The 27,021-nt window shown below is 31.3% G+C and overlaps 1 protein-coding gene across 1 annotated transcript in view; it reads left to right on the top strand.

Annotated features, from left to right (window-relative positions):
- Nucleotides 1–27,021, top strand: part of LOC100167856 (synaptotagmin 7) — a 334,632-nt gene that overhangs the window by 192,288 nt on the left and 115,323 nt on the right. The window contains exons 3-4 of the mRNA XM_001945060.5: nt 12,465–12,681; nt 20,720–20,851. Coding sequence (XP_001945095.2) covers nt 12,465–12,681; nt 20,720–20,851 — 349 coding nt within the window. The remainder of the gene's footprint in view (nt 1–12,464; nt 12,682–20,719; nt 20,852–27,021) is intronic.

The following is a 27,021-nucleotide window of genomic DNA, read 5'->3' as shown; positions in this document are numbered from 1 at the left end:
ATTTGACAAACATACTTTATTTGGGATTTGAACGAATACACGTAAAAATTAGTATTGAAATTTTAAATTAGAAACATCAAAATGTATAAATAATTATAGTTACTATTTTTTATTTCGATTTATTATATGGAAAATTCTTATACAACAGTGAGGACCAGAACCTTAGATTATTAAGCATAAACAGTCGGTGTTATCACGTATTTCACGCGTGACTGTTCACCTAACATTCAGTAAATTACGAGCAAATATTTACTCTCTAATATATTACGAAAAACAAATACAGAATACTCAATATTTGCCATCGATCGATTAAATGTTTTTGTAATATTTATCCGACATTGAATAATCACTAAATGAACCTAGAGGTTATAATATATTTCTTTATACTCGTGTACCTGACAATGTTCCGTAAATATTCAAACCAAATAATTACCCAATATTATTACAATTAATACGATATCAAATCACATTTCTTTAAAATTTTAAAATATTTAATTTGCTTTACCGATTAATGTAATACATTATACAGCTCCTAGTACTCCCTCGAACGCTCTCGTTGTAGGCATTGAATCTTTAGTTTTGATTTCTGATGATGTTATCATAATAATAATGGTGTGACGCGTTCGTTATGCAAAAAAAAAAAAAAAAATTAGAAGATAAATCGCACTGTTCGCAGTTCGTTTATAATATTTGTATGGTTACAATATTATGTTAAATAAAAAGAATTCTGTTATACCATGTACACAATGTGCACGTCATATATATTTACGGTTTAACTTTCACACCACTATTGCACGTAATAAATTCACAACCGTCAACAATGCTTTATTACTTAAAATGTGTAGTTATTCGAGTACGAAATTCCGGTTAACTGTTCCCGACAAACGTCCGTACATAAAGTTTCGGTAAACGTATAATAATGCAGCGACACACAGCGGAACCACGGTACAGCCAGGAGTTTGAAAAACATAAAAAAAAAAAATTTGGATTTAATTAGAAAAGAAATATAGATATTTTTTAACCGTCTTGTAACGGAAACAGGGAATTTTATAAGCCAGAGAATTCTAAAATAATATTTATTATTTCATATATTTTGTCGAATTGTTACAATTTATCATATTAAGACAATACGGAGGTTTGGACAAAAAAATAAAACGGTAGATATAGGTATATGCCAATATTTCTTTATTCCGAACGTCAATATTTCCACCTAAATTTAAATGCAAATGAAAATAATTTTACCAACGGTCTAAATATAACTCGAAATGAAATTAATCGTTTCGTTCTTATATCTCAGTAATGTACAGATAGAATTCCTTAGACGGTAGCACTCGGACTTTTTAATAAATTTAGTGAAATGGAAGATATAAGCGTAAATTAAATAATGTTCGTACAGTTTCGGAAAAAAAAAAACGTAGAATTTATTTAGTTAAAAATTTATCTAAGTATAAGAAATGTAATGCTTCTAAATAAACTAACGTTCCACCGAACGATATTGCAAATTTTAATGCTACGATAACATTGAGACACAGTTTTAGTGTTTGAACGTTCGATAACGGAATTATTAAAAAAAATATTGCACATAGATACGTCATGTCCATTAACGAGATAAACACATACCACAAATGGTAAACATTTTACTCATAGAGCAAACTGATATTATGCAAAACAATTGGGAAACGTTTGTTTTTAAGACTTGAAATGAGTTTACATTGGCATTTGGAGAAAACAACGCGATTTTGTTTTTTAAAAAGTTTGCGGGAAAAGTTCACGAGTAAAATAATTGTGTTGAATTGGATTAAAAAAAATGTTCCTAAAATTTAAAAACTATAGCATTCTCCTGATGAATTTTTTAACGTTCATGAAAAAGGCTTATTTTTCAAGTGTTGCCTGAAAAATATTTAAAAAACTTAATTCAATTTTAAAATTAAAATCGCACCCGAATGGTTGTATAGTTTCAAAGCTTTAATTTTAATACTTTGCAATTATTTATGCTACTGAAGATTATCATTTTTGTTATAAGCTACTTAGTGTATCCTCGTCCAGAAAATGACGTTATGTCAGTTTAGCAATGGGTTAGTTTTTAGTTTTGTGTCAGTTTTCCGTTCCAAGCCAAATAAGCCACAGACCAAAAGTTGGCAGTTTGTTATTTTTCCACGTGTGTCATCCAGTCGACAACAATAAACTATTGTTTTAAAACGCCTCTAATCAAAACGAGAAAGTTATGTTTCCTTGTAATTGATTAGAAAAATTCAAACATATCGAAGTAACGCGAATGCAATGTTGCCAATATGTGGGAGAATTTTTTTATTCAATCGCATGGACGAATTAAATATCGACACAGTGTCATGCATTAACGATGTATTGATCAGGCGATGATTTCAGACGGCATACGACTTGCAGTGAATATAGAAATGATGGCTTGATTAGTCTTAATCCTCGTCTCGAAATTCAGAAATTTTGATTTTATGCACACTACCACCGAGGCCCGAGGGTGTAAGACATGCCTGCGACACTGAAAAATAAAAATAAAATGAAATAATTTTTTACGGACTAATGAATTTACTAAACCAATTATAGATAGAAAACAATACTATGTACTTCACCACGCGAACCAAAGCGTTAAACATAATTTCAAATTGTTTTCTGGAAAATAAATAATTATAAGTTTATTTGAAAATATCGACAGTAATTAATAATAGTGCTTGATGAAGCTTAACATTGTACAGTCGACCACAGAACACTGACTGTATTTAGTTTTTTTTTTTTCGTAAAAGACGACCTTAAACGTTGTGATAGCCACACTACAATAGCGGTGCTATACTAGGGGGGGGGCTAAGGGGACGCATCCACCCTCTGACAAGGATTTAACCCACAATAATTATTCTCCTTATTTATTTGGATATAAGCCGCCTATGGGTTATTTTAAATTAATGGTTTTGTTAGATGGACTCTAGCCCCCCCCCCATAATTTTAACCCTTCTTGCGCCCATACACAAGGATAAAATATTGGACAACTCAAATATGTCTAATGTCGTGTAATCTAATATTAGATTATGTGGAAATGGACAACAATCTGCATGATATTATTATCGTGTATTGTAATAACTAATGTATTATCATCCGATAAAATTGTTTTATTATTGATTAAATCGCTTCAACAACAAAAGCTCAAAAATTATTTTTTTTTATTCCAATATTTTTAAATTTTATACTAAATTAGTTAATACAAATCTGATATTTTTTTTTTTTAAATGTATTACTATTTGATGTTCATTTCTGCTTGGGTACTATATGGGATTTCGAAGAGGTGTTCTGTTAAATTGTTTTGCTTTTCTCGCGTTTTCCTGTTTGAGACAGTCTGTTAAAAATCGTAATTCAGCGTGCGGTACATATCGGAGGGGCAGCTTTGGCCATTAAAAAAAAAAAAAATGCGTGTTAGCTGTGTGTGTCGCCTATTCTTATAGGATGTTAAAAAACTTATTGGTTTTTCCTGTTCGGGGGCCACTCGTAAGTTGTTCTTTTTATTTCACCGATCTTTTGATTTCGTTTTTTTCCCCCATATCTTGTCCCGTTATAATGCACAGACATTTTTTTTATTTGTTTTCCGCTGTATGTCGGTGCGCACGTTTGTATTTTTTCCCGGTCTGTTTGTGATGACTATTTGTTCGGGCGCTCTGTCCGCAGCTGTTCCAATAACATGTTTTATGCGCGTAAAAATCCGTTGGAATCATAATACGCAGTTATTAAGATCGCATTTCTCGTATATTTGGAAAAGTTAATCGGTACGCCGAGTCCCGAGTACGTCCATATATGTATTATGTTATAACACCAAAGTCTCATTGAATTGTTATGAGATAATGTCTCATAAGACTACGCCTGCAACTCACTGTGCCATAATAATATATACATATTATGCATATATGTAATCCATTGCAACTAAATAAACTTTAAATAACACGAAAATTACATAAGCTTAATGCCAAAGTTTAATATTTACATAATGTTTAAGTGATGCGCGAAAATAAACAGCAGACGATTATAATAATACCGAACGCACATAAATACTCTAAGCAGATCGATTTATTAGCATACGTGCGGGGTATCGTGTAAGACAGTGGTTCTCAAACCGTGGTATGCAAACCACTGGCGGTACGTACGACGAAGGCTATATATTATGCAATAATATGGTCGGTGCGTGCGGTGGTAGAATGGAAAATTAATAAATTCATATTTTCACTGATGTTTGTGAAGGGTCTACTATAGTTTTATGTTTTGTGTAAATAGGTACTAAATAATATTATATTGTTAAATGTACTTGCAATATTATTTTCAAACGTAACGAATCAATGTCAAAAATGAATTACGATTTTGAATAGTTCTACTTTTAGTAATAAGTGGCAAGGTTGGGCAAGTTAAGATGGAAAAAATAAAATTGACTTGACTCGGTAAAAAAAAACTTAATATTTTTCAAGCCAAAATATACAATTCCCTATTATTTTCATTTACACAAACATTTACCAATATGTTTAACACTGTGCAAACATCATATTATTATTAATATTTAATAATTAATAATAACAATTTTAACTGTTAGCAAGTTAAAAACAAGAACATTCGACTAGTTTTAACTATTCAAAAAAAAAATTAACTGCTTAACTCAACTTTAACTTTTTGACAAGTTAACGCCAACTTTTGATAAGTGCCGATCCATAATGAACGTGAGTGGTTCTCGAAAAAAGTTTGAGATTCTATGGTGTAAACCATTACAATTAATGCATCGCATAAATAATACGAACGGTTCGAAGCGAACAAAACGTTTGATAACGTTACCTAACTATACGTTACCTTACCGTTGATTTTTATTAGAGTCGTGGAATTTGCCACATAATATATATTTTTAAATATTTCAATGAAATTATGAAAAATATTATTTTTATTTTAAACGTATTTGGTTATGCCTAGTCTATATTATTAGAAATAATTAATCGCAGAAAATTTCGACATTGAATAACTTACGAATAACTATGTTAATGGTTATAGATTAGGCACCTAAATAAACGGTATTATATCATCCGGTTATCGGTTGATTTATCACTTATCAATTGGCTATTATTTATCAATTATTTATTATATTATTATGTTTGATACAATAAACAGACTTTTAAAAACGTTCTGTTGCTGTACAAGCGTACGTTATTTACTCTTAAATTTAATACACAATTTTTTTAATTTTTCACACGAATGAAAATATATTGGTTCACGAAAACCCTACACACTTTGGTCTTTTACATTAAACTCGCGGCGTGATCAATGATAGTATCACGTTATAGTTATTTACTCGTCTTGTATTTGAGGATATATATAATACTCTACGTTTTTCTATCATAAATTAATATTGTACTGCCTAGGTATCCATATATATTTTGATATTTGTATCACTACTCACGACGAAAATCATAAATTAGTGAAAAAAAAAATGTCTACATTTTCCGAATTCCGAGAGCAAATTTACCCGAAATTTTTTTTTTTTTGAACTGACAATTTCCACGCATCTCTAATATTATCCAATCGTCGGACTCGGCGTTTCGATGACGGGTCGGAAATAATACTAGCATCGGGATTTCGTACGATTAATTGTTGTGCGGTGGTGAACACAGCTATTACGACCGAAGCGTGAGCAGTATGTGTCTATATTATAATATTAGTATTCGACGATCCGGTAATTAATAACACGTTACGTCCGGCTACCTGTTCGATGATACGTGGTATCATCATATTGTTATTATCACGACGCGGTCGTCTCAGTTATTAATATCGCGCAACGTTTACATTATAATATGATACGATATTATCGTTTCGCAAACAGGACGCAGTGAATTTAATCGAACACTTTTAATATCGGTTACATCGCATTACGGTATGGGTAGGTTAAACCATAAACGCCAACGGTCTCGCGCATGGATAGTTTCGATATAACGTCGTAATGAACGTAATAATGTACTGTAATGTTCGTATTATACGTACGCAGTGGTGGCACATCAATCATTTCGGGTTAGGTGCCCAATCGTATTAAATACATTAATATTATAATAGAATAGAATAATATCGCCGATGCTCGCGGGCCCGCTGACACCGTTGAAACCAAGCCCGTCTAACCGGATACCATTAAATAGGAATTAGACGGCGCACCGACCATTATAAATAGATTAATAACATAACGATATTGTGCGATACGTCAGAATGATAACATTAATTAGGTACACTATCGGCTGGACGTGTCGCGACGAAGTCTTTAAAACGATAATGTCCAGACCGACACCGCACTGAGATGTAATATATTATTTCGTTGACGCCAACTATATAAGGTCGTCACATTTTCTAGCTGTTTGCCTACCCGTACCGATCAAACTACGAGACATATTAAAGCGTGAGCGTTCCTGAAAACGACTCATCACAAATCCGTCACAAACTAGACGATACCGTCCATTAATTAATCTTAACTTTTATCGTCTCCGAAAATTTCGTCTCAGCACTTCAGAAATTAAAATACGTTTTAAATTATTATAATACATTAACGATAGAAGTGAAACGAATTGATATATTCTGTTTTCATAAGTCTTGTACGGCGGAGACAACGGCCATTCTTAGTGGAGGTGGGTCGAACTCCCAAATAATATGGTCTCGAACCGAACCTTAGCATGTCGAACCGAAATTTTTAGTGTGATGTCGAACTCGGACCCAGCATTTTATTCAACACCGAACCACACCGGTACCATATATTTCATTACCAAACTGAACCCAAATTTTGAATGAAAGCTTTATACTTGATAGTCGTATGCTCAGTGTTGAGAAACATCTAGATGAGTAAATAATAACTATTTATCTTTTATCTTATATAGATAATTTTAAGGTCGAATATATTCGTCTTGATAAAATTCTAGTTATCTACGTGTACCTATCTAATAAACATTAAACAATATTAATATTAGCTTATAACATGGTTCAGCGTGTAACGAACTTCGAATATATACATTTTAAATTATAAACAGTACAAAATAACAAAATCAAAATTATTATCACAGTCTATAAATAATTCAATAGGTAGCACAAGAAATAATCAATGCTCGGACAATATCGTGGTTTTAATTTTACTTTTGTAATATTTAAAATTTAAATACTTAGTATGATATACAGTACAGTATATAAAATATATATAGACAATAGACAGAATAAAAAGAAAATAAACACAACAATAAACGACGGTAACATTTTTAGTTCGAAACGTTTGGCATGTTAGAATTTTTCGCCGTTCGTAGATTTATTAAGTTCGAACTATATTAATTTTCGAGCTTTTTTGTTCGAGTTTCATACGGTTTGGTTTTTCAAAACTTTGTTTGTATTTTGAGCTCGAACCGGTCACCTAAAGTTCGGTTCGATTTTTCGAACTTCGAACAGTTTTGCCCACCTCTAATTCTTAGGATTCTTGGTGGGAAAAAATTATTTTTTTATATCACATTATAATTGCAGTGTTCGGAAGTCACGCGTTAGCGAACTTATTTCTTGTCTATATTATATTAAGTTACTTTTCTAGGTTATGTTGGAAAAACGTTCTTTGATTTTTCAACTCGACGAACTAAAAATTAATTGTACACATATTTTTTGACCAATTTTAAATCGGACCGCCGCTACCTAGGAGTATTGTAAAATCGTTCTCTGTCAACAGTTTCCACGAGTAAACTAGTATGTTCAGGGGCCGATATCAAGGAGCATTTGAAATAGTTTCGAATTTCAAGTGATTTTAGTTCTAGTTCTATAGGCGTACCTGGTGTTTTGTAAAAAAGGGGGCTTACCACATAATTCAAATTGTTCAGGAGAAACAAAATACTGTTTTTAAAATCGATAACGCTAAAATCGGTTGATCTCTGATACGTTTTCATATAGTAGGCATGTTGATAATTTTATAAATCTTATCGTTAAAATGGTTAAGCGTATATGAATTATATCATTGTCAATCATATAGTGATAGTAGTAGTAGTAAGCGCCATTTTATAATACAGGTTCTTGAACGCCTTTCTATCGTATTGACCACTAATAATTGTGTGGTAAACGCCCTCTTAACATTTTCAGTATAAATATTTTTTATTTTGTTTGGCCGCCTTGTATAGAAAATAAACATCGATATTTTTAACCAACTCTTTTACAGATAATTCACCCATTTTTTCAGAAAATGTTGATAACAAAATCTCATTTTTCGATTTTTGGGGTCAACCGATTTTTGGGCCTTTTAACAAAACACCATCGTACTGCATACACATTCCTTATCATAATATAATATATTTTTAGTATTCCAAAATACGTTCTGCCCCAAGTGCATCCAACGGCCTTAACAACGGACCGTCTATAATATTATGGCTTTTAGGTATTTAATTCTACATTAATCGTCTCTTAAAATTACGATTTCGTTATCAGTTTATCAGTTTGTCACTTTAATAATAATATCGTTTTAACCAAGGCTAGAAACTGATATTGGATAAATATTGAATACCGTTTAATACTGTTAAAATTCGATATCGATATCTAAATCAAAAACGAAATCGAAAAAAATCAACACCGGTAATCAAAACAAAAATTGAAATCCGAAAAAAACAAAAACCGAAATTCAAAACCAAAAACGAAATCAGTAATACTAAATAGGTACTTACATTCGAAACCGAAAACGAATATAATATTTTCGGTTTCAAGCCCCGATTCTAACTGTGATGTCTGACTCAATAGTTATTCGTCTCTCCTTTTTCATTTCTCGGCACAAGTTGTTTCCAACAGGTGACGTTTTATTCGTCTCCATCACACGAAACGAACAAGCTGTAACCGCTGGTTGTTTCGGTCGAAATATATCCATCGTTCTACTCCAATGTATAAAATTATTTGGAAAGCGTCGGGTTTGAAAACACTGCAGCGTAGATTAGATTTTCCGAACGAGTTTTTTTCCCGCGTCCGAACATTTATGTCGTTGATTTCCCAACACTCCTCGAGGACTTACGATTTGTTCGCTTAGCACGACAGTCGTCGGTGTATATTATAATACGTCATGTATCGTGACAGTTCTAAAATCCATCACGAGACTCGGCCGGTGGTTGATTTCACGAAAACATAAAAAAAAACAAACGAAACAAAACAATGACATTTATTTTTATTCCATTTCGCTTTTATTTCAGTTTTTTTACTAGACCCATCATAGTTTTTGTCGGGTACCCAAACCTATTTGTTATATAAGGACGCTGGAATTGGCAGGTGTCCCGTCGAGTATTTTGTCGCTGGCGAGCAGGGGACGGACGACGGTGACCCTAAGATGACCGGACTTGCGACAGATGACAAACGATCTTTGTAGATAACACCCATTTAATTAGTTTTTGCTGTGTCGCCGCTGTGTGCTTAGCACAATGGAAGTGTATTTTGAGATAAACCGCAACGAAACAAAAAACGACTGATCAAACGCAGCCGTATAGATATATCTATATCAGCTATGGTTTTTTAAAACGCCAACGACTTTATTCATTGTTCGGCGAGATGAATATGTTTAGCAGAGCAGAACGCGTATTATAGTTCCTTCTATCGAACACGCGATTTTTCTCGATTTCATATATTTTATTGCTCCGAATTTCCGCCCCGCGTCATTATATTATTTCAGTTCTATTAACACACGATGGTCTCAATACGAAAAAAAAAAAATAAATATTTTAATTTATTTAATTGTCCGGAAAAAATCGTATAAAAAACAATTTAGTCGATTATTGCCGTGGAGAATCGCTTAGCTATTATAAATTTTATCCGTAACTGTTTTGACAGTTGTGTTCGGTTGGTACGCGATCGATGGGCGCCAAGTCAGAATCGTCGACGACTTTTTAGCAAAATATAGCGTATATACGCGCACGATCGTCGGCCAAAAAAAAAATATTTATCGTCTTTTTTATCGGCGGTTAACTACTACGATTAACTGTCGCTTAAACCAATTAGCCCTGGGACGGTAACCTCGGTATCATAACACTATATAATAACGCTATTGTTAACCATTCGCCAAGCAGTACATACGGACGTAAATAATTCCCACACAGCATAAAAATATCTCATAATTACTTATGGTAAAATTAATATTTTCAAGAAAATAATACAGTTTTTAAAATATTATAAAGAGGTTCGTAAATGGTTAGGAAATATTTTAGTTATATTCTCTGGCCGAGAAGTTTATATTTTTGAAAACGTTTTATAAAAAAAATGTTTACGGAAACTTTATAAATTAAGTCAACATTTTATGCAATCATAATATAGTACGATATTTTGTTATAATCAGAAGAAAATATTTATAAAATATTATCAGTCAAATATTAGTCAAATATCATCATTCAAGCACTTTAAAATATTATCATTTCCCAAATGTTGTGTGGGATTGTTGCATAGCCCATAACACGATTGGGACAATTTTTTGGCGTACACATATAGAAATGCAAAAGAAAAAAAATTCACGATTGAGCGAAAAAAAAAACTATAAAATATTTCCATTTGCAAATTTTAACTATATATTTTTTTTTTTTTTAATAAAGCTATTTTATGCTCACAATATTGTTATGCAACGTATTGTTCAGCCAGTGCTGTAAAGTACTTGAGTTAACTACTCAAATACGTATTTTAAATACTTTTCAAAAATGTACATCTACGAATTTGTATTTTTAAACAGGTACTCTCTCGTAGTGTCTTTATTAAAAATCAAACGCAAGTAATTTTCAAATACTTTAATAATTAATTTTACTTAATTTTCCATTTTAATTTTGATCGCGTATGCCGTAAAAAAAAAAATAAAACGTTGAGAATATGATAATATATATATTTTTTTTTTACTGTTTTCAACCGAAAATCAAATACTTCAATAAATAAAACAGTTAAGCATTTTTAAGTTCCACCAAATGATACGGTGTGAAATATATGCAAACTAACCTAAGACATAAAAATCAGTTAAGTTGATTTTATAAGGTAAAACATATATTTTATAAAAACTCGATATTTGATTGTATCTTTAAATACTTGCCTGTGCCTATAGTTTGTACTTAAATGCTTTTAAAAAGTATTTTTAAGCTGTTGTCTTACCTGTTTGATAATAATTATCATGATACATTCAGGCTCGCTGCCTATCGATAAGTCAACATTTTTGATAATAATACATTTAATTGATATACTTATTGCAGGTACCTATCTGCCGATTGCTATTTGACATTTTGACTTAAATATTACAACAGTAGAGATTAAGTATTCTTACAAATTGACTATTAATAGCTTTATAATAAGCCTGGGCATGTGCAAGTTTAGTAATCATAATAATATCATTAGTGTAAATATACGCGAAAATAATAAATTAAAAACGACCTGCGACCTCCGCAATAATACAATAACTCTATACACCACCCCTCCCCCAAAAAGTTTCCTTTCGCCGTTGAATCGTTTATCCCGAACCGGCGGTGCGGTATATATTATGATAAAAATAATAATAATAATAATATATCGTAGAACACTCGGGTCGATGGAAAATGTGTAAAAAAACATTTACGTCGTCTATCAAGTAAAAGGCGCGTCGACAAATTTGAGAATCATAACACGGCGATAAATCACGTCGCACCGAATCGTAATGTTTTACATCGACACTGTGTCTGATCGACCTATTTTTGGAACTTTTTTGACGCCTCGTCGCCTCATATCCGGAGACAGTTTAATATTATTCTTGTGAATCGTGTTGTGCTCCTCATCCGGACACTGCCAGAAAATTATCATTGTCGCGAATTGTTTAAAACGCCTACGAAACAAATCTTAAACTCAATCCTCGATAGAGTATAATAATTATATAGGTAGTACGCCTGCTATACACTGTCGCATAGGTGGGCGCATTACGGTTAAAAAAATTAAGCTTTTTAACCCGACCAGTTGGGTGATTTTCAAATCAACTCGAGAACTATAAATTAGCTATTTTCAGTTGATTTATAAACAATCCGTCGAGTCAATATTGAAATTAGAAAATGTTCTCTGAACTTTTTAAAATAAAATACAATTAATTAACGTGGTACCTGGTATGTAGTTATAACATTATAACGTTAAGTTTATTTTGTTCAATTCAACTTATGCGATCAGAGTACCATTTTAATATTGAAAAAAGTACCGAGAAGAACCATTTTTTTTTTTTTTGCAAACCAAGTAACTTCAATACCATTGCTTTTCACGTTAACTTTAAGCTTGGCGATTTAAAGTCATTACTCGTCAACTGTTGACGACTGTATACGTTGACTTCTGCGATCGTCCTCGTCGACTCGACTCGAGTCAAATGAAAATAACTCGCGTCGACTCACCCTGCGCCTTTCCTCGCCCCAAAAATCGCTTTCGGTCGGCGTCCTAGTCTGATCGACAATGTTTTCGTTTTGCAGTTCGCCAAACTTCGGCGGCGGCTCGTCCTCGAAGCCCGGCCACGCGGCCAGTGCCGACGACGTGTCGGCGGGCGCGAGCAGCCACCACCACCACGGTGGGTCTTCGTCCGCGACCAGTGCCACCGAGCACTTGTTGCACAAGGACATAGCGGCTGTGGCGCAGGGAGGATGGAACGTGACCAAGTCACTGATGAACGTCAAAGCGGAGGAAGACACCGTGAGTATAATATATACCCACCGACATAAAACAACTGTTGATAATAATATGACGGTAACGCGGTTACGCGGTATATACCAAGGAAGCCGCGGGGTCGGCTCGATCCGGGTGAATGGATATTAAAAAAAATTACCCAACTGTTATAAAAATAATGGCGGTACCTGTATACGCCACATATTATAATTATATATATATGGGACGATTCGACCGACACGATCGCCGCCGCAATTTTATCCTTTGAGAGTGCATTTTAAGTATACCCACTTATAAAATATTACTATCTCTCTTTCCCTCCCACCCTCTTCGTCAGGTCGAGGAAGCGTGAGGTCGGTCCGATGCGGCGTTTGAAGGCTGTTTCCGTAGCGGGACGTGACCTTATACCAATAGATAAAAGCATAGGCGCAATTTCGATAAAAAAAAAAAAACTGAGGGTGCTTAAACTCTGCATTTTCTGGGCATTTAAATTATAAATTCTAACTATATGAGGCACTTATGACTTTTTTGAGCAAAAATATTTTATGACAATTTAACATTTTATACTTATAGTGTATTAGGTACGTTTTATAAAAAATAACACAATAGTCAATTATAATTTATTAAAAATTGAAAACAATTGTTTTATATTTTATTCAAATAATATGACAAATCAATTTTAATGTCAATTGCAAATTGTATTCAAGGTGTAACAGAAAGACCTGACGAAAAAACAATAATATACATTCTATACATCTATCGTTGGAAAATTGCATCTGAACAATATCGACTTCGATAAAAATGATGTTTCATTTGGTTTTATTAGACTTAATTTTTTTAAATATTTTTATGTAATTGGGTAAAACAAATTTTTAACTTATAAGTCAATAATTATAATACATTTGATGCATTCAAATTATTTTAGGAACTCTATGAAGCGCTGCTACTTTTTCACAGTGACACAAAGGTTAACGAAACGTTGTATTTAATAATAACATTAATAAATTCTTATCATTTTTTGATCGTTTTCATTTTATAAAAATCACTATTTTTATTACAATTCTAATATCTCGAGAAAAAATACAAAAAACACACAAATTAAGTGGTCACTGAATTTTTCGAACAGTAAAAAAAATTTAAACGGTCAATTTACGAGACTCAAGACATTATACATTTGAAGGTACAGTTTAGAATTGAACGGTCCGCCACAGTTTGATTTTGTTGTATATCTCTAAGTGTTTTATGTAAGGCATTAAATATAGTACGTCACGTCGTAAAGAAATATTAAAATATTATTTCCATTTGTATTTTATTTTTAATTGCTAAAGATGTATATACATAAGTAATAAATAATAATACACATTTGCCTATAATAAAATAAAACTTACCGGCGTTTACTAAATACTGTTATCCCAGATATTTTGAATACATTCATATTATGTTCATTCATTTTGTATTTTTTGTAAAAACATTAGCTGGGCTTGCAGGGAGTGTTGTAGCTATATCAAATATCTGTTATTGGTTTACTATTATGTATTTTTGTGCTACAAAAAAGCCGATTAGGTTTTATTTTTTTCCTTCGGAATACATTTTTTGTAAATAGGAAAAAAAATCTTCGAACTCAAGGGTGGTTTTGAGTTGTAATTTGAAAGTAGTTGGTACTCTGGGGGGTCGAGAATAAAAGCCCCCAGTAATTTTCAAAACAATCGAGAAACAAAAAATTTAAAAACAGGAAAAGTATTTTTTATTTTTATTTTTTTTCATTCAACAATTTGGAATTTAGAATTTACTGATTTTTACTTTTTTTCAAAGAACTTTCACAATAATTGCATATTATCTACTTTAAACATCTCGAGTCACCACTGTGTGCACCACCAAATATTTTCCAACGAGCCACCACTGCCTCGAGGTCGTTTATTGTCTACATATTTTCTGGTCATCACTTGTTTTGTTACTTATTCATTAGCTGGCCATGATACATGTCCAACACCAGCCACTCGAACCGTTTGAAATTTTTTTAATTTTTGGTTTACTGTTTTATTATTTCAGATCTTTATTTTTCCTCCTTTCATAATCGTCCATTATTGTTGCATTCCTTGTTAGTCCATAGATATTTCTTAAACTTTTTTCCGATTTATGATGTTTGGTATTTTTTTTTTTGAGAGGAGAAATCCATCAAAAATATTTATTAAAAAAATTAAAAAAAATCTCTAGCAAAACATTTTCGTCGACGAGCATTTAAAGGCCAATTTTTTTACAAAACTCGTCAAAATCGAGTAAATAATATGTTAACTTTTTTATAACTAAAATTCAAAAATATTTTTATTTTTAACACCCAAAGTTGTATGCACATTGCACACAGTCATGATTCATCGATAGTTTTTTTATTGAAATGACAATCAGTTAAATTATTAATCGCCAAAAACTTTAAACTATAAACTATTAATTAAAATTTAAATGATGATTATTCTATAGGTACACATTGATATTTTTAAAAATAATTGTTGGACTTATTTTTTATACGGACAACCCAATAGCTGAAACACTTTCAATATCAGACAATTATGAATTGTCTACACTAAAGTAATATACAAGGGTCTTTAGCATTAAGTTCCGTGTGAAAATACCAGAATTCAGGTGTTGTAAACACTTGTTTAAAACATGTTTTAAACATCTAAATCAAACATGGTTTTGTTTAAAACGTTGAAAACAAATGATTTAAACAACATAAAAAAACAGTTGTTTATAACAGAAAGATATAATTTATGTACATTGTACATATAACTTATAAGTTCATGCTGCCAACTCATATTTTTTAATTTTTCTTGTTTAATAAACAAATTGATAACATTCATGATAATAATTTTACTCTTTCAAATTACTAACAGTATTATACTTCTATATTTTTATTACCTCTGTAGTTCTCTAGCTTTATTTTATATTTTATTTAAATCACAAACTTATAAACAATAGAGCAAATTGATAAGAGCTATGAAGTTAAAATATCAAACAACACTAAAGACCAAAGTTAAAATATCTACGTTTTTACACTTACACGAACGACAGAAGCGAAACAATAACAAACAGAATTACATTTCATTGATATAATATTATCTATTATCTAATCATAATTCATAATGTGGAGAATTGTGGCACGGACCCGTCAAAATATTAATATGTTGTTCTTTATTATGATGTAGATAACAGATCAGTCATTTATCATTAATTTTTATCAACCACGATTTTTAAATTTGAAAACATGGTTAAATTACCCATTAAATTATAAAAAAGTAAATAATTTTTAAATAAATAAATTACATGTTTTGTTTTAAACTCGATGAAATCAAGTTTAAGCTTGTTAAAAAAAAAACACGTTTTAAACAAAAAAACATGTTTAATCGATTAAAACCGGTTTTTTGATTTTTTTTTTTTACTAAAAAAATATGTTTTTTAACTCTGGAAAAGACTACTGCTCTCAATACTGAGTAGGCTTAAGTCGCAGAGGGCGTATGTCCAACGTTACAATTTTTTCAGGAGATGAAAAAAACGTTTCAAACATTTCGTCAGCCCAAGTCCATAATTCACAAAGGTCACATTTCCATAATTTATTACAATGCTATTAAAATTCTTAAAATCATAACGTCGGATATACGAACATTTCTAGTCATCAATTTCATGGAGAATAAAATGATACGATTATAGTTACGAGTTTATCATACGATGCAGATTTTTTTTCATGATTTTAATCACCAATAATCCCGAAATCGAAAAAAATGGAGTTACGCCCTTTGCGACTTAGGCCGCCTATGATGTCGTATAGAGTTTTCACTGAATGTAATAAAATATCCTTTTTGATTGACTATAGAAAGTAAAATTAAAATGCATTATTAGCCTGAGTAAAAATCTAAATCTGCACGCACGCCGTAGTTTTTTGTTCCATGAAACGCAAAATCTTTCTGATGCTCAAATATACGCTCTTTTAATGAACGCGGGCAAATGTAATGAGTACCGTTTTTTTCCTTTAAGTATCCGAATTACATCATTTTTCGTTCGGAAACAATTAATACATTTCTTTAACTATTATTTCGAGTGTTTAAAAAATAATATACAAATATCTGTTGAACAGGACCTTCGCAAATATTGTTAAAACCTTTTATAAATATTTGCATTCTTGACATTTGATATTTAAAACGGCAACGTTCGGAAAAAGAAAACAATTTTATCGATCTAGTGAATTGTATAATATTATTATACGGAAACTACCCATCGCGGTGGTAATCACACGTCAAAGAAACTTTTAATTGTATCCATCATATATTTAAAAATATAACTCCCACGATTATTCTCAGCGGCCGCCTAATGGCTTTGTCAAGGTTAAGACATATTTTTTGTTTTTATAACAGCTCAAAGCTAGCATAAGTTGTCTGACACTCGACAGACGTGTTCAAACACGCAATCCAAGGCTTAGGTATACACCGTTCGAACGTTCTCGACCAGGTGGCTCTCGGCTTTTTCATATCTTTTGATCGATTTTTGAAAATTGTTGCGAACCTCTCCAAAACGATTCTCTATAAATCCACGTTTTAGTAAATTTTCGTAAGGTTTTTGTTTATTAGATACTGTGGAAATGTGTTACAACTGATAATTTTACTAGATATTGTGATTAGCGTGTATTGAATATAACACTCGAGGACATTGGTGAAAACAATAATGTCGTTTTAAGCCTCCCTCTAGCCCCCCCCCCCCCACCCTTAGAAATATTTCATTTCATTTTTCGTTATCAATTAATATTATACTTACGACACAAATTTGCCCCTTCTTAAATGCTTTTGCGACAACTGCCGTACAGCCTACAAGTGACAGCAGAAATTTTACTCAGAGCTAATTGTCGATTTTTCAAGTATCTAGGGCTCTCATATAATACGATACACATTACATCCGTTTTTCAACGACCCATACCTAAACGCTCCAAACAAGGTCAAGAAAGTCGATTAGAAATATATATTCGCATGAGTGTTTTCCGCATGGAAATAAGTACCTAGGCACTTGGATGTGCCAATGCATTTAGAGGATAAATAGTATATAAATCTATTTTAAAACCACATTAAAAATACCTGCAAAACTAGGTCAAAACAATAAATACTACTGTTTAAAAATAAACGCATTAGAAAAATTAAAAACCACCATCTCCACTCATAATAATATTGTTAATAAATAAATTATTTTATTGAATTTAATTATGACATTACATTTTAGAAAAATCAGTCATCATTTACTTTGCCACACACCGTTTTTCCTGGAAAATTCGTGTAGTTTATTTCCGTCTAGTTTTTCAACGTTTGTATTTGACTTCGGGCTCACTATATAACTTGTTAGAACGCCTCAGCATACCAGACTTCGAGACTTTTTTTGGCAAAATCAACTTTGCAAATAATGCGCCATTAAATAAAATTACATCAATGGCCAACAATTTTGTACTTAGAACTACAAACTATAGTTTTTAATTACCATTGTTACTATTATTTTTATCATATTCTTGTCATTTTTTTTTAAGGTACTTAAATTACATCCATAACATTCTCATGTCTATTGTGCCTACCTAATTAAATGTACACTACTGTTAAGCAAATTAGTTACACAATACAAATAAAACAACTTTAATAATGTAACTATAATGTTTAATGCACCAAGCAATGAACCAATGAACATAAAGTCTATTACATGAATATATTCATTTTTATTCGCCTTCACTAATATTATCGCTTTTAAATTATTCTCGAGTTCGAAAAAAACGAGTTAAACATTACAATATTAAATAGAGTAATATTTACAAAGCATTCTCAACCCCGTTTTTCCATTTAAAAATGATAAATTATAATTTAATTCTGATTTTTGAAAAATAAATTCCCTAAAAAAATATACTACCATTATATTTATTGTCAGTCAACGTTTATCCTGCAGAGGTAATCGATTATTTTTTTCAATTGATGATAATCACTTTTTTGTTGTAAATTGACGTATATACCTAACCTATGTAAATCGAAATTTGAACGAGTAGCTTCTGACTTCTGAGTTATGAATACTTAAGTACAACTAAGAAAGAAGAACAATAATTATAATAATCAATGATAAAATAATTAATATGTTTAGAACACACTGTGGAGCCTATAATAGTTTGATAACAATATAATAATAATATAGTAATCAGAATAAAAATGTATTTCACGAGTAAAATATATGGAGAAATTGGCCAAGTTTAATACAGTGTAAGTAATAGGTAAGTATTGTCAAGTATGTGGAACTAAAACTGTAATTTATTCTCTTTAGAACAACACTATAGTTATATCTGAGAACATTTTAAGCGTTCAAATCAAATCGACTCGGACGAATAAAAGTTCAGTGTAGATAGCATAGAGTTGTAATTATTTAGAGTAGAAAAGTATATTTGTAATTTTCTCTTATTGAAAAAATAAAATTTTATGCCCTGCAGAAAAACACTCATTGGATGGTAAAACAATTAAGCTTAAAACATATTTTAAACATGTATAAAAAAAATATAATTTGAATCCATTCTCTAATGATCAAAGGGATAATAGGAAGTCGTTTGTTTCTGTCATCCAGTGTATTATACAAGGTGTAATAGAAAGACCTAGCAAATGAAAAACAAAAAATGCATACTAGCTAAAAGTTTGAATAAAATGATGATAATGATGTGTAACAATAATTTAAGAAAAAAAAGTAATGAAATAATAATTTAAGATTTTCTTATGTCAGAAAATTATTATCAAAAATAATATTTTAAAACATAGTCTTATCAAGTTTCGAATGCATTTACCTACTATAAAAAAATATCGATATTTAAAAAAATAATAAACTATACTTGATTGTATAGACATTGTTATCATCATAGTTTTTCTAAAAATAAGATTTATAAATGGCTATTTTGAAGTTTCCGGGAAAAAAATTGAATACAATTTAAAATTTAAAATGTTCTATTCACCTCAACCTCTTGGAAAAGTGGTACACTGACTGGAAATTTAGAATATGTCAAACCAAATCGGTTCATGTGACGTTCACCCTTAAACTCACCCCTTGCCTGGATGTCTTTATTTATAACACACTAATTCCCAGTGCTTTGAACGTTAAATATCTTGGCTTAACCCTTGATAAAAGGCTGACCCGGGCCCAACATATTGAGTCCAAAAAAATTAACCTAAACCTAATTATAAACCTAAACCTAAACCCTTCTTAAAAACCTCATCAACAATAATAAATATACTCACATCAATACCAAAGTACTTATCTATAAATCACTATTAAAGCCTGCTTGGACATATGGCCTACAGCTTTGGGGAAATGCAAAAAAAACCAACATTAACAAAATCCAAACATTTCAAAACATTGCACTTCGCAAAATATTAAATGCCCCTCCCTCTCACTACACTATTCATACAGACCTTTAAAATGCCTTCAGTTTCAGAAGAAGCTAAAGCATATTATTATAAACGTTTCCAGCTACGCGCTTTAACTCATCCCAATCCTCTTGTCAGAAATCTTGCTAAATAAATCCTACAATCCCTGGCGACCCTCCGAGACGGTTAAAACGGAAATGGTGTCGTGATCTATTGGCAACCAATTTTAAATTTAATTAATATTAATTAAAAATTTAAAAAAAAAAATAGCAAATGAAAGTGTTACTATAATGGGTGGCTGCTTTTCTCAAAATTGTCACGTTATGTATATATAAATGTTATTAAGGATACGATGTATTTTTTTTTTTTTTTTAAATAATTTGTACAAAATCTGTTTCACATCTTCTTATTGTGCCAAGCGGTATAGATTGTTGATTTCATTTAAAAATAAAATAGATAAAAAAATAAAAATGTTCTATGTTAAAAAATAAAAATTGACAATTTTACACCGTACTTGTAGCGCAGGCGTCTTTAAATTAAAATGTAATAAATTAAAATTTTTTTTGCACCTCATTTAAAATTTAATAGTGATTACATCTTTGACCAATTGGGGCCGAACCGCATTAACCGAAATAATGGTTTTGTGATTTCAGCACGATCGCTGCCAATCTCTGATCGAGTTGAACAAAGAGCCACCGGCAGTGCCGTCCGAGAAGGTCGGCCAAATCAATTTCGGACTCGAATACGACTACCAGCAAAACACGTTGATCCTGCGCATAATCGCGGTAAGTCGATAACAACAACAACAACAACAACAATGATATTATAGTTATAACAACGAGAATTGGTAACGCAACAACGTCGTGGTCGGCGGCGGCTGACCCGTTGTGTTATGCTGATTTAGTCCGACCGAATCGACCGCGGTACGAAACCCAGAGTCGTGCTCCGCATACGGATGATAATATTATTATGAGGTTCTTGCGGCGTAGGGCGAAAAGCTACTTCCTTCAAATAAAATTACGGGGCAGGACACCATTATTGGGTACGTTTGTCGATGCGGATTGAAACAGAATATTATATAGGTATATATAGGTACCTTTGAAAAACGAAATCTCGACACGATCGCAACGCAATATAGGTAGCACGCAAAAATGTCAAATCTATTATGACTGTTCGGTATCGTAATTACTATAACGTCCGTTTCTCCGCCAACCCCAAACATTTCGAATTTCAAACATTTTTTAATTTAAATTAATAGAATAAATAATTATTTATAGCACCCATCCCCCCATTTGTCTAAGTTTTGAATTTTAAGGGCTTATTCCATTCCGATAATTAGAGAAGTTGCGAAATTCACGAATTTGCGTGACCTATTTCTAAGCCGTACACCCAAAGCTCATTTCGAATTTTTTTATGTACTTAAAAATATTTAAACAATTATTTTGGCTAAAATACAAAAAAATAAATAAATAAATATTGCTATACCATTTATTGTGTATAATAATATTTTAGTTCATATTATAATAAATATAAAATATTAGTAGTAATACATTTATAAATATAAAATATTAATAATAAATTAATAGTTATTAAATATTTTATAAGAAAATAATAAATATAATGAGAATATCCCCAAACAAGTAAAAGTTATTATGAAATAATTAATAAATAAATAAACATTTTATAAAATAATCGTTAAATATAAGTTATTTTAAATTGTTTAAATTGTAATTCCTCGACAAATCTACCAATTTTAATTCTTGAATCACATTCCCATGGATATTATATTGTGAATATATCATCATAAACCTTGTCGAACTTGGTTATCTCGAACTTCTTCAACTCGAAATCGTCAACACCTCGAACTTTTACTCGGGTCTCTAGAATTTCCTATTTAAACAATGTAAAAAAATCTTGTTTGACTCAAATATTTTCGTGGATAACTCCTAGTTTTGAATTTTATTACCCTCATTTATCTATAAAATACGGTCATTACTCACTAGTCATTACTCGTTGGTGTAATCGTTACCGATAAGTGGTTTATATAACGAATGTCCAAAAATGTACATATAAAATACATGCATAGTAAATAGTTTTTATTACATTACTTTATTTATAATAAATACATAGCAATAGAAAAAAAAAATTTATTTGGATAACTCGAATTCTTAGATAAGTCGAACTTTTTTCCCGGTCCCTTCAACTTCGGCTGTAATATTTTGAATTCTACTAAAATCGTTTTCTGCAATTTTCTCTAGGTTCCCATTATCAACCGATTATACCAATCGATCTTGTCTTGTCTTCATGTGTTGATAAGAAAATATTATCAGCTTGTCCAGCCTTATATCTCATTATACGATCACACGATTTCACGATGTGCGTTATAAATTATAATATTGTTATAATATATAAGGACGAGACGTGTTTGTTTGTTAAATTTTCCAACTGACCTGCACTTTTATTCGATATAGCGATTGTTTTAATCGGAAGTTACGACAACAACACACCTGTATCCATTGACTGGCTAAATCTGTGACACGCTTTGGCTTTACGGGCCGAAAACTTGTAGTGAGGGATAGATAGGAAACGATATTGAAGATAATAATATATAATAATTATTTTAAGTAATTATAATAAATTAAAAACAATACAAACTCGTATAACTATATAAGTCAGCTTGGCGGGCCTTAGATTGGAAACCCCGGATCTGGATAATTATAATTAATATAATTTGACAAAAAATTATCAAGATAATATAAGATAACTGGATTATAATTTATCCAGAAAACATTTAATTTACCTTTTTGTCTAGATAAAAAATATATAAATTATTGAATACTATGAACGGTTGGTTTACATTACCGGTACAAATTTACACGTTAAATTTACGACGCTCGGACCATTACGTAGAACCTTTGCATTTTGTATTATACACCTCGCTAATTATGTGGGACGACCGCTGATAGATCGACTGGCGAACAGTTGAAAATCGAACAAATTTACGTAAAATATCGGACATAATATATTTTAACCTTTTCGTTCTGGGCCCGCGATAAGTTTCATCGACACTGCGAAGACACGTGGATCACGCGCGTTACGATAAAGGCGTAAAACAAAACCGTCAAGGTCGTCTCGTACGGACAGTGTCTTGAGATAATATAGTTTTTTTTTTTTATTTACGTGTAAAAAATTCGAAAAAAGTGTTACGTGACTAGCGTTTTAATAGCAATAAGTTTACTTAAGTTTGTGCAGACCGATACGTCTGATCGGTCTGCTGATGCCGCACAATGTTCTCGCGTGGAATTTTAAGGAAACTCGCACCGTAAGCCTTCAAAGGGTTTTTACTAAAGATATATAACGCCGATTCTTGTTTTCTTTTTTCATTTCAATAACAACATTATTATACTGTGTCTCGCCGATACACCGCAACCCAATGATTATACCTTTTCCGAAAATCAAGACTTCAAAAAAACGATAACATACTTTATATTATTCATTAAATTATCTCATTATTACAGTTTAAAGCCCAGAGGGTTAATGAGTGCAGACAATATTATACATTTATACTAGGGCTTGGATTTGAAAAAAAAATTCCGTTTTATATTATTTACAATTAAAACGTTACACAATTTTTGCGTTATCACTATTTAAAACGGTAATAATACCTATTGAATTGAAAAATAATAACTAATACGGTAGGTAATGGCCCAGATACGGAATATAATATGATCAATTCTTAGATTGTTTGCACGAAATAAATGTATTTCCACAAAACCAATAGACCTTATTATAAATAAACAGATTTTAAAATATTTTGTTTTGCATTATTTTTCGTTCAATGAGATATTCTGTAAATTACGATTATGTTTTGTTTTGCGGTATTTAATTATTTTTGATTATCGCTTTCTGTTATAATAACGTTTACAAATTTCAATTATTTAACCTTTTTATTATAACGTTTGCTAGCCCTACATTTTATAAGTACTTATAGGTAATTCAAGAAATAGATACCTCTAAATGTTTTTTTGTTTATAATTTGGCAAGAGGGTAAAGACAAAAATCAAAATTATGTATACTGAGAAAATAGTTTAAAAGTAATACCTACTCCGGACTATATTCGCAATCGAGTTACCAGGACAATGACGAACCAGAAAGGGAAGATTGTTTTTCGAGTCAAAAGCCGGTACTAAAAAATTAATTTTTCTCCAGAGCTTTGGGGGGTAAATTAACTGCCCGAAAATTAACTTATAAATAAAAGCCACATCATTAAACACACGTCTAGAAGTTAATGATTCTGAGACAAGTCCCTTAGCTATAACGCCCAAACCCACATCGGCATTTCCTAACTTAAGTGCCACTGTTCTCATCAGCAAAAAAACGCAGCTGTATTTTTTTCACTTTTATCCACTAAATATTTTTTTAGTTTGAGATTCCAAACCACTCTCGAACAAACTATGCTTTTAAAATCGGAACGTTTAGTAAACACAACAACACGTAACGCTTTACTATTTATGGTATCGACATGACCATTGAATGTTATATACAAAGAATAGTAACTGTATAATTTAAGGAAAGACCATCGATCGTATATTATAATATAAAATAATAGATAATAATACTTTATAATATGATATAACTATTTTGACGATCCAATGAAATTCATATTTACATTTCTCAGAAATAATAATTGAAATACCATTTTCGATTCAGACAATTTTTCAAAATAAAATTGTCGCAGTAATCCGTTGAATTTATTGGTGGAAATATTTTTGATTTGCACTTCCTAAAAGTTCTGCTCGACAAACCGGTTCATATTAACGAGGAGTGGGAATCCAAAACGTACTATTGCTAAAATTGACAAATCGAGTCGGACATCGGTTCTTATGGAAAAAACGTCGACAAATTGATTGGCGTCGACGGAATATATCAAAACGTACTGGTCGAATAATATGTGATTCAATATGACTGGTTAATTCAAAATGAACATTTAGAAAATCAAATCGTACTTTTTCCAGCTTTACGCCAAAACGTACTATTGCCCGTGTTGAAAGAATAGGCACCAATCATTAACTATACCAAAACTAACTATTTCAAAAACGTACTTTTAGACAATGGTGTTTTTTTATTTCATTTTTTTATCCTGTATACAAAATGTCTACCAGAAGGAGTAAATTGATTTCAACATAAAGTATCTTAACTTTCGGAAAATTGGATCAAGATGGTACTTTAAAGGAGTAATTTTTTGTACCAATTACGAAAAACCGCTAAGAACGTGCTTCCAACGCTTTGTATATCACTATATAGAAACGAATAAAAAATTGTGACAAATTTAAAAATATTAATTCAACTTACAGGCTATAATAAATAATAACAACCGTTGACTAATCTCTTCTCAGAATCGTTTTTGTATGCAATGGATAATATTATATCATTGAATTCAAATTTAATACAATCCATTATGCATTGGCCCATTTGTAATCTACCGAATACCATACCGAAATCCACTTACCCACTTTTTTTTTTTTTTTATGTTATGCTAAAACGTACTATTATCCCTGTTGTAGGTATACCTGTATGATATAGGGAAGCAAAAAAGATAATCCAAAACTTACTAAAATGTTTTTATAAAAATTTGAATTATGTTTGATATTGAATAAAAAATATAACTCTAGAATATTTGAATCGTTTTAAATATACATGATATATTATTGAACGATTTTGAAAAAAACCTTTAGTTCAAAACGATTTTTCTACATATAAATGGTTTATTTTTACTGGAAATGTTAAGATACAGAAAATCACTTTTCCTGAAAAATCAGTGTTTTGGCAATGGTACGTTTTGGATTTCCGCCCCTCATTTATTAACTGACAGAGTATGATGTTGTGAATAATTGTGACAGTTCTAAAATGAAGGGAAAGTCATTGGTAACTGTTATTGTTATCTTCCACTATCGACCACTATAACAACATAAATGAGTAATTATAATATATTATTTCGGTAAGGATCGGAATCGCGTGGTAACACGTCAAGTTGGTGTTTTGAGGGAAAACAATCTCTACAACATCTCACAATAATATATTATCTGCCGCAATATGATTGATAAAAACAAAAAAATAATATTATTATCAGTTTACATTTAGTATTTCTCATTAGCTAGTAATAAATTGTTTCTTTGTAGTATGATTATATAAAATTCGGTTAAATGTATTTTAACGTATAGCAGTAGGTATCATGCACAAATCGGACAAATGTACAGTTATATATATTGACATAAGACTAAATAAACAAATAATCAAAAAGGTATTATTAACCGTACTATCAAAACACTATAGCTGTGACCATAAACAAGACCATAGTAGTAACTCCTCGCGAAGTGGTCGGAGTTATCGTACCTAATTTATTGTTATTCTGACTAGGAGTGAGTAGATGAAGTTATCTGCTTATGACCGGAAGTATATTTCGGAATCGTCGTGTATTTGTTGATTTAAAATATTATTCGTAACATCTTTGGTTTAAAGACGGATACATTTTTTTTTTTTTGCGATACCTACCGTATTTTGTAGAAAATCGTCCTCATGACCTTAATTCGATACAGAAACCTCGATGATTGGCTACCTATAAAGTCGGGATTAACTAACGTGCTTTCGTACAAGCACCAGCGCGTGGGCGCACCATTTTATAAATTATGTTTTACCTGCGCAGAGACGAACAGGCGTCGAATTGTAATGTTATTTTAACGTGAAATATCTTCACGCAAGATCGTCGAAAACGAGTCACTCGACGATTTTTTTCTCTTATCCTCGCAGTTAAAATAACGAAAAACACGAACAAAACGCGCATACATTATCGGGCATTCGCTGTACTTATGCTCGGCGCTGAAGACTCTTTTCTTTTTTCCGAGATCGAAAAATTTGTCTGATTGAGAAAAAAAAATAAATAATAACGAAAATAAAA

This window comes from Acyrthosiphon pisum, chromosome X (assembly GCF_005508785.2).
Source record: "Acyrthosiphon pisum isolate AL4f chromosome X, pea_aphid_22Mar2018_4r6ur, whole genome shotgun sequence".
NCBI classification, from domain to species: Eukaryota; Metazoa; Arthropoda; class Insecta; order Hemiptera; family Aphididae; genus Acyrthosiphon; species Acyrthosiphon pisum.
This window is presented reverse-complemented; position numbering and strand designations above follow the sequence as displayed.